Source organism: Melospiza georgiana, chromosome 19 (assembly GCF_028018845.1).
Source record: "Melospiza georgiana isolate bMelGeo1 chromosome 19, bMelGeo1.pri, whole genome shotgun sequence".
Taxonomy (NCBI): domain Eukaryota; kingdom Metazoa; phylum Chordata; class Aves; order Passeriformes; family Passerellidae; genus Melospiza; species Melospiza georgiana.
Window position 1 is genome coordinate 12,868,876 of NC_080448.1, and position 9,494 is coordinate 12,878,369.

Genomic DNA, 9,494 nt, shown 5'->3' on the forward strand with positions numbered 1-9,494 from the left:
CTCCTTTCTTTGACATTGTATCATTGCATAATTTAAAAAAATGCTTTGCTGGCCCAGCTCACGCTGGGGTAATTCCTGGCTCTTGCTATAGCTGAATAGCTGATCCCATGGCTATTGTAACGTGCCTGCCAGCGAGGCCACTGCTTTGGAATGAAATCACAGTTATTATCTGCAGTTAATTATCCTACTGCGTGCTTCTCTGGAGTCCATAGGCAGAGCAAGGAAGTCACTACGTTGAGAAGAGGGGCAGAATTTAGATATGCAAAAGGAGAAAAGAGCTAATGGAAGGAGAGAGGGATGTATAGAGATGTTAATACAAAATCACAGAGAGCAAGGGGCTCTCAGGGTGTCTTTCCCCAAGTTCCTTGTGAACAACTTCATTAACAGCAAAATTTTATCACAAACCTGACGCTGCTGGATTTAAACGCTGAACTACACTCATATAGAAAGTAACATTACAGAGCAGGAGACTCCTCCAGCCCCTGAACCAGGGAGGCGCACAGCGGGAGGACGGGGTCGGGCTGCGAACCAGGCCGGGACGGGCAGCGGAGCGGGGCAGGAGCGCGAACGGCCGCGGGTGGGCAGGGCAGGGTCCCGAGAGGCCGAGCAGGGCCGAGCCGGGCAGGGCCGAGCCGGGCAGGGCGGGCAGAGCCGCTCCCTCGCAGCCCGGCCCGGCCCCGCTAGCGCTCCGCTCCCCGCCCCGCCCCGCCCCGCCGCCCGCCGCCGCCATCTTGCCCAGCCCGCGCCCGCCCGTCCCGCTCCGTGGCAGCCCCGCAGCTCCTCAGGCCGCCCGTCCATGGCCAGCTTTCCTCCGAGTGTCAACGAGAAGCTCATCGGTGAGACTGGGGGCGGGCAGGGGCAGTGCGGCCGGGCTCAGGCTGGGCCCAGGCGCGGGCGGGCGGGCGCTCAGCCCATCCCGCATCGCTGCAGCGCGCTTGGGGCTGCCCGCGGGGAACGGGCGGGATCCCGGCACACGGAGCCGTTCCCGGCACACGGAGCCGTTCCCGGCACACGGAGCCGTTCCCGGCCGCCGGCCCGTTCTCGCGGCCATGGGCAGGCGCGGGCCTGGCGGCATCGCCCGTACCGTACCGGCTGCGGTATCGCGCACAGCTCGGTCAGCACCGCGTGTCTCCCTGCGGGGGCTCAGCCCTGCTGGGTTATTCGGTGACACCGGGCCCCCTCCCGATGGCGGTAACCGCCGTGAAACACAGCGGGGTGACGCGCGGGTGCCCGTGCAGCCGGTGCGAGGCGCGGCACGGCTCTCCCCCCCCTCACGGATCTCCCCTCACGGCTCTCCTCTGTCCCCCCAGCTCGGTCGCGCACGGTAGGAGAGCTCCTGGCCCCCACGTCTCCCTTCGACAAGAAGTGCGGCAGGGAGAACTGGACGGTCGCGTTCGCTCCCGATGGCTCGTACCTGGCGTGGTCACAGGGACATCGCATAGTGAAGCTGGTCCCCTGGGCACAGTGCCTCAACAACTTGTAAGACAAACCGCTATGGCTTTCGGTGCACCTGGAAAACAGGAGATAGCTTCAGATCGATTAAAACGCATGTATTGGTCTTCTAAGCTTTGACACCTTGGGGAGAAATTAATTCCTTAAAATAACAGCTGTTCTTTCTCTTCCTATGTGGCCAGCAAGAGGAACAACTATTGCAACCTCACAAAGCCTGTGGAGGAGTGACTTGTTAATCAATTCACACACTCTAAAATAAGAGGAAGTTTGAATGAAAAGGGAATTTAGAGATGTGGGCAGATCTGGCCCTTTACACTTCTTATCACAACGCTGTTTGGCTTTACCTTTTAGGAATTTACATGCAGGTTGCATGTTAGCAAAGCTGGTAGCTCACCACTGCAGTTTTGTAGATGGTTATATTTCTCTGACCCATTTTTTTCCCCCTTTTGAGGGTGGTTAATTGTTTTCCATGTGCTGGACACTCAGTAACTCTTTAGCAGAAAATCCTAGAAATTTTGTGGCTCATTTTTCTGTAAATTGTTCAGAACTGTTCGATTTTAGTAGGTTAAGTTAGTATCCTGCTCTCCATGGAGGTAAAACTGTATACACAGTATTAGTATTATTTTGTGTTGGAAGATTTCCAGGTGCTGGTCGTTTTTCTCAGTTACCAGAAAAAGCCGCTTTTATAATTTTAAAGTAAAGATGCACCGTTTCGCGCCTCAGAGATGTACATCATGACGCCTCCCGGGTTTCATTAGAAGAAAGGTTTGTTTTGGCTGCACCTTGTGCTGCAGCGTGCTTTGTGCTGTGTTTCAGCCTGCTGCACGGCGCCAAGAATGGCGCGAACGCGGCCGGCACGCGGCTGCCGCGGCAGAGCAGCGAGGCCAGCCAGAAGAACAAGCCCTGCGAGCACGTCATCGACTGCGGGGACATCGTGTGGAGCCTGGCCTTCGGCTCCTCGGTGCCCGAGAAGCAGAGCCGCTGCGTCAACATCGAGTGGCACCGCTTCAAGTTCGGGCAGGACCAGCTGCTCCTCGCCACTGGCCTCAACAACGGCCGCATCAAGATCTGGGATGTGTACACGGGTGAGTGCGGAGGAGCTGAGGGCACAGCGGGCATCCTGAGCTCAGGGACACGCGGGGAGCGCCCGGTGCGGCTCCGGGCCTGCCCCAGGACACCCCAGCACTGCCACCCTGTCCCTCAGAGCCTTGTCTAGATGCTCCGTGTCACACTCAGGTGCCAGCTCACACTTCTTGCAGTGATAATGTTGGTACACACCAGGAGTTGGTTATAGAATTGTAACTGGGAACTGAACCTTCAATACAAATTAAAAATATTAAAAAAGCATGAGCTCCTGCAACTAGAAGTAACAAGAAACTGCCAAAGGAACAAGAGAGGCACATCACGCTTTGAGATGTGAGAGATGGAAGATGCAAAATAATTAAATGGGTGCATACATACATTGGTTCTTTACTCAATAGTCTTCCTAGTTTTACCAAGCTTTAAAAGCATGAAATTGTTGGTTTATGTTGATAAGGACCTTTAATTTTTTTAAAAAGAAAATGAATGACTTAAAAAGACTGAATCTGAACTTAGGGACTTTCAGTTTTGCTGGTAGCACAGCTGTTCGGTTGGAGAAAACACAGTTAAAAAAAATAATGACTGTTGAGTAATCTGTCCTTGTAAATTGAAGCTTGGAACAGGTATGTTCATCAGAAGACATGTCTTACCTTATTTCTGAGGTTCTAGTATGTAGATTTTGTAGCTTTTCCAGGAGTTACCTCCTGATACAGGAGAGTGAAAGGATCCATGTGCTGCTCATTGTAGGGACCATTTCTACAAAGAAAATTGTATCTACATGCAGTAATTTTATATTCAGTACTTGTATCCATAAAGCATTTTATTTAGGTGCAGTAGTCCTCATGTTAAATTGTGGTGTTCTCATGTAACAGGAAAACTCCTCCTTAACCTGATGGACCACACAGAAGTTGTCAGAGATTTAACCTTTGCCCCTGATGGCAGCCTGATTCTTGTGTCTGCGTCCAGAGACAAAACCCTGCGAGTGTGGGACCTGAAAGATGATGGTAATGTCTGGGCTTTATCTGCTCCAGTACCTGAGAGAAGCACCCATGTACTCACCTCTTTTATTGCTCTAGACTCAGTTTAGTCAGGATTGCTTAAAAACTGGGTGTTCGGTTAGTCACTCACTGTGCACTTGGAATTCTTTAGTCACTCACTCTGCAGCCCCTTGGAATTCCTTATCTGTCTGAAGCCTGGAGGCAGAAGCAGGTTTTTGGCTAAGAGTGCATGAAGTAACCTTTCTGAATAGGGACATGGAAGTAGAGGCTGCATCCCAGGGGTTTTATTTCTGTGTAGAATGACTCTGCAAGAAGTTTGGGAAAATAATACAAAATTTTGCAAATAAATAACTAACTTGGAAAAGATTTCCCATCTGAAAATTAACCAATCCTTACAGCAATGCCTTTCTGTTTAGGAAACATGATGAAGGTGCTGAGAGGCCATCCGAACTGGGTGTATGGCTGTGCATTCTCTCCAGACTCCTCCATCCTCTGTTCTGTTGGAGCTAGTAAAGCAGTATGTGTCAGAGTTTCTTGTTCCTTAATTCTCCTGAATTGTGTGCATAATCATTTTAAATCTAAGTAACATTAAGCTTGTGCTCGGTGTCATGAACTTCTAATGTTTGATGATGATGTGAAAGTGCATGAAATTAAACTGGCAAATGGTGCATTGAGACCCTGATTTGTGAATGGAACTTGCACTGCTTTTAGTTGAGGAGGCTGTGAGTGTGGAGAAATAGGTCTGCACAGGGTCATGGCATAAAACAAAGACCACTAAAGCTGCCAGTGTTAAAAGATACTTAGATTAATGCATAAAACTATTTTGGTTTTGATTTTGTCCTTCCTATTTCGTGCTCAATGAGAAAGACTTCCCAAAGTTGTAGCCAGACAGGGCATCTCCTGCTGAACAAAAACATTTCTCTCCTATCAATGGCAGTAGTACCTGAGAGTTAGAGGGAAGAGGAGCACACTGGTTTTGCTTCAATCCTAATGCTCTGCTAGAGAACTGAAAGCAGTGCAGGTAATGCATGTATGCCATAAGCTACTCCTGGCACTGAAGAGTTAGGGCAGACCAGAAAGGGAGTTCAGCCTGGTTCCAGGGGCTCTGTAGGCAGTGTAGTGCAGCCTCAGAAGCCCAGCTGAGGCACTGGCCATCACTCCTGTGGGAGTGCTCAGAGGCATTGTCCACAGCGGTGAGCACAGCCGAGCTCTGGGGTTTGGCTCTGTAGTGGAGCAGAGGGGGATGTGTACATTGCTGTCTGGAGGCTGTGTGTTTTCCATAAGCTTCTTGCTTTCCCTGTCACAGGTGGTGGCAGCAATATTGGTGTGATTGAGTTAAGCTGGCACCACTCTGAGGAGCACAGTGGTGTTGGCGGGCAGAGAGTGGCAGCTCTGGCCGCCAGCCCGGCGAGCTGTACCGTCTGTACCGTAGGACGAAGTAACCTTGCCCTCGGCTGCAAGGGGTCCTGTACGTACGCAGGTGCTGCTCCATGTCCACTGTCTGCTTGCTTGCTTGCTTTTTTTTGTTGTTGTTTTTTTTTTTTTTTTAATAATTTTCACAGCAGTGAAACACACTGACTCCTCAAACTTAGTTTCCAGTTTCGTAGAATGTTGGGGTCTCCTTGGAAAAATTAGTGAACTATTAGTGTTTATAACTGATTGTAAAATGGTTCAGAGTTAGGCGGTATGGGAGGCACTCAGGTTGAGTTTATTTTGGTCAAACATAAATTTGTCCAAGTTGTCAGAATTTAACCTGTGCAGTAAAACTGTCAAGGGTAAAATCAAGGCCACTAGTGAGCTCTTTGAGGGACATAATAGCCTTTGCTAAAGACTTATATTCCTGTAAAACCATGCTGCAGTGCATGGATAGTTCCTATTAAGTCATTCTGCACAGTCCTTGTTTTGATAATATATAATATACAACTGCATGTAAAATACTGTAATATTTCATGAATTCTTACAATACACTGTGCAATTAGTTGGGTAAATTGTAATATTAATGTTGTTTGTTACTGTTGACTTGATTTTAAATGACTAAATTCTTTCTAATAATGTGGTTAGACTTCCCTGTTGTTTTGCCACAGACATAACTTTTGGCTGTGAAAATTCTTTTTGCTTGCAGTATCTGTTTCTCTTCCTAGGCTGACGTTGGTGATCCAAGCAATTGTAAACAAGTGATCTTAAACTCAAAGGGATGCCACTGGAGTAACAATATGTTAACCTTACATTTTCTGTCTGTATATTTCTTAAAATTTTGGTAGTTACTGAAAAGAGGGGACTGTAGAGTTTAACCCTATTTATTTCTGAATATTTTAATAAAATAGTTTTGTAATATATGAATTTCAGTAAGCTACATGGTTAAATTGTGTTGCCTTTATCTTATATTTTGGCTTATTTTGTTAATAACATTTAACAAATTTGAGTTAGAACTTGCATGTCTGCTTTAATTATTTTTTAAAAAACCTTGATTTTAATCTGAATATGACACTGAGCATATTTCTTAATTGTAGTAATTCATAATACCTGATTTTAGTGTAATCCTAAATAAGACTAGCTATACTTAAAAAACAAATTAAATGCTTCACTGCCTCTCTGAGCAGAGCTATAACATCAGCTGATTTAATTGCAGGTTTTCCTGTGGGATATGGATAAATACTCCATGCTACGGAAACTTGAAGGCCATCACAATGATGTTGTAGCTTGTGAGTTCTCTCCTGATGGAGCGTTACTGGCTACTGCATCTTACGATACTCGAGTCTATCTCTGGGATCCACATATTGGAGTGATCCTTAGGGAGTTTGGGTAAGTAAAGCACTCAAATCTGGGAACTGTCTCCCAGAATGGACTTGGAAATGAGCAGTGGCTGATGGAAGTTGTAAAGTGGCAGAGGCTAGAGGTTGTTCTTCCGTCTGAGAGTGAATTTACAGGACTGGTATTTTAAGGTTTGAATTGCACTGAAGAGCACGCGGCAGTTCAGTCCCCACTGAATCCGCAGTGAACCGGTCCAACGGTGTTTGTTTGTGAGTGCCCGAGCTCTGCTGTCCTGGCTGTGTCCCTGAGCGTGTGTCTGTCCATCTGTCCGCAGGCACCTGTTCCCCCCGCCCACGCCGATCTTCGCGGGCGGCGCCAACGACCGCTGGGTGCGCTCGGTGTGCTTCAGCCACGACGGGCTGCACGTGGCCAGCCTGGCCGATGACAAGTGAGTGTGGGCACGGGGCTGCTGCCCCCCTGCCTTCTGCCCTGGCACAGGAGCCTCTCAGCACTGTCACAGAAAACACCTAGCACAGTTAAAAACCCACTCTGATAACTTCCTCTGTTGTCCTTCCCCCTCAGAATGGTGAGGTTCTGGAGAATTGATGAAGAATACCCTGTACAAGTTGCACCTCTGAACAATGGACTCTGCTGTACTTTCTCTACTGATGGCAGTGTTCTGGCTGCAGGGCAAGTACAGACTTCTTTTCCTTTCTAAAATATGAAGGTAACACAAGAGATTGAAAACAGTGGCTCAGTGTTCTGAAAATCTTCAGTTGTGACTTGCAGCCTGGTGCTTCTGACTGGTACTGTTTGTTTAAACATGCCTGGAATAGCAGTAAAATCAATCAGCTGATAAACTCATTTCTTATCTTTAAAAATAAATATGTGAGAGACCCAGAACATGAGGATTGGAAGAAGCCCATCAGATAGCTGAGGGCAGTTGTTGTGTGTTAGGTGGCACAGCAGTAGCTGCTGGGAGATCTGTTCCCTTTGCATAGACAAGTTGCTTATTGTGCTGCTGCAGCTTACAATAGGAACTGGAGTAAATCAGGATCCTGGAGCAGCTGGAACTGAGCACCAGCAAGTCCCCTACCTAGTCATGCGTGTGTGTGAGTTGGTAGCAGGCTGAGCTGGTTCCTGTGGAATAACCTGGAGGCTTTTGTGGGTTTTGTGCAGGACCCAGGATGGCAGCCTGTACTTCTGGGCGACCCCGAGCCAGGTGTCCAGCCTGCAGCACCTGTGTCGCATGGCCATCCGCAGGGTGATGCCCACCAGCCAGGTCAGGAACTTGCCTATCCCGGGCAAAGTGGTGGAGTTCCTTTGTTACCAGATCTGAGTTATTTGAGAAGAAAACAAGCAAACGAAACCAACAACTGGGAGGTGGCCCAGGTGCTGAAACTGGCTACAAACACTTTACAGAATCCTCAAACTGTACAGCCTTTAAGCTTAAAACTCTACAGGTTTTCAAGAGCTATTTAAAGTGATAACCTAAATACTATTTTATCAAAATGCCTGACAGGTAATTTTTTTTACTATTTATAGAAAACACAGTAGAAGTATTCTGGTGTTCTCAATTTTCTAAAATGTAACTGTGAAAACATGTACATATATAGACATAAGCTGCTACATGTTATCAGTGTACCTTTAAAATTGCTTGTATGATTTTTCATGTGTCTCATGTATATATTGCTTTGGTAGAGCCATGATGCATCTGAGCTGTAAGTGGAAGGACAGCTGTTCTGGCACACTGAGGTAGGAAAACTATTGACTTAAACAGCAGTTAAGCTTCCTTCTGTACATTGGTTGGGGTGCAGAAAGCTGCCCCCCAGGTCAGACTTTGTGCTAGTTTATTTGTGAGAGGTACAGCTTTGTAGAGAGCAGTGTGTGGGAAAGGGCAGGAGGTTAAAAGGAGTGCAGTGTATCTGATGTAACCCAGGACCATGCCTGAGTCAGCTGAAGGCCTTATGCTCCATAGCAGCAAACCAGGTGAAATTTCAGTATTGGGCAGTGTTAGAGAACTATTTCCTTACATTTCTGAAAATCTGACTACTGTATTTTTGCCTGATACTGTGTCTGTAATGAGAGACATTTGCAGACTCAGTTTATTATCCTTTAACCCTGTAATATCTGTTTGGGGGTGATTATTGGTTAATGGCCAAAGATAAGCAAAATACTTGGTTTTGCCTTCTGTTATTTATCTGTACCTGCAGATATAAAGAATGTATGCATTGCATAAAATGCCTGATTATATATATTTTTGTTGAATTTTGTATTAAAAACTTGTATAAAAGTTTTTTGGTGTCTCATGTGGTGACTGATTTATCAGCACTGTGTGGCTGCAGCGTTCCAGGCTGAGCTGGTGAGGCCTGGTTTGTGCTCCCAGACAGATGCTTACAGAGCTCTCTAAAGCCATGACAGTGTTATAGGCATGTGTGAGCTGCAAATCTGCCTATTTAAGCCCCTTCATGAGCTGAGCTAAAAGCTAGGCTTGCCATGAGCCTGTTTCTGCAAGATCACAGTTCCAGCCTTGGAACAGCAATAGGGGGGTCTTGCAGGAGAGCCTTACTGAAAGGTCCTCTCAGGTTGTGTTCACCAAAAGCTCTGATTTATGCAAGTGGAGGAAGAAAACAACATCCCAGCTCCGCCTTTCACCACCTCTGAAAGCTGCTTCTGCCTGCAGGAGGTCCTCTGTTTGCTCTAACCTTTCTCCCAGGACACAAATGATAGTGTCAGACCAAGTACACAAGCTTTCCTCATTAGTGAGGCTATTTATAATCATGTACCACGTTTACAAGCCTCCTCCTGCCATGGTGGGACACCACAATGTGAGGCCTGATCCCCAGCAGGTCCCAGCTGTGAGCACAGCACAGAGCTGGGCCCTTCAGCAGGGCGAGGCACACGGCTCCTCCCAGCTGTGTTCAGTAACCACTGTTGGGGGAAAGGGAACAAGCAAAGGACAACACCGTGGAGAAACTTCCTGCTGGCTGAAGCTCCAGTTTTCTCTGGAGTGCTCTGAAAGCTCTATTTTCCACATTCACATATGGCATTTAGTTGAATCATGAGTGAATAACACTGCTAAGTATTGTGTGGGGTTTGTTGTTTCAGTGCTGGATGAGGACTTCCATTGAAGCACTCTGGAAATAGGGTGGATGAATCCTGTGACCTTTTCCTTATATATTACAATAGTCTCATAAAGGACAGGGGTTATGT

General features: G+C 47.2%; 1 protein-coding gene across 1 annotated transcript; it reads left to right on the forward strand.

Moving 5' to 3' along the window:
- Nucleotides 1–724: 724 nt before the first annotated feature.
- WSB1 (WD repeat and SOCS box containing 1) lies at nt 725–8,577 on the forward strand. The gene is made up of 9 exons (XM_058037771.1): nt 725–836; nt 1,311–1,479; nt 2,269–2,537; nt 3,405–3,536; nt 3,947–4,047; nt 6,160–6,332; nt 6,616–6,729; nt 6,864–6,971; nt 7,461–8,577. The coding sequence occupies exons 1-9, from the start codon at nt 797–799 to the stop codon at nt 7,618–7,620; spliced, it is 1,266 nt and encodes a 421-aa protein (XP_057893754.1). The 5' UTR covers nt 725–796; the 3' UTR covers nt 7,621–8,577.
- The last annotated feature ends 917 nt before the right edge of the window (nt 8,578–9,494 follow it).

Coding starts and splice junctions, on each gene's coding strand:
- WSB1 (XM_058037771.1), top strand. CDS start 797: ATGGCCAGCTTTCCTCCGAGTGTCAACGAGAAGCTCATCG. Junction 2,538..3,404: donor GATCTGGGATGTGTACACGG/GTGAGTGCGGAG, acceptor CTCATGTAACAG/GAAAACTCCTCCTTAACCTG. Junction 6,972..7,460: donor GGCAGTGTTCTGGCTGCAGG/GCAAGTACAGAC, acceptor GGTTTTGTGCAG/GACCCAGGATGGCAGCCTGT.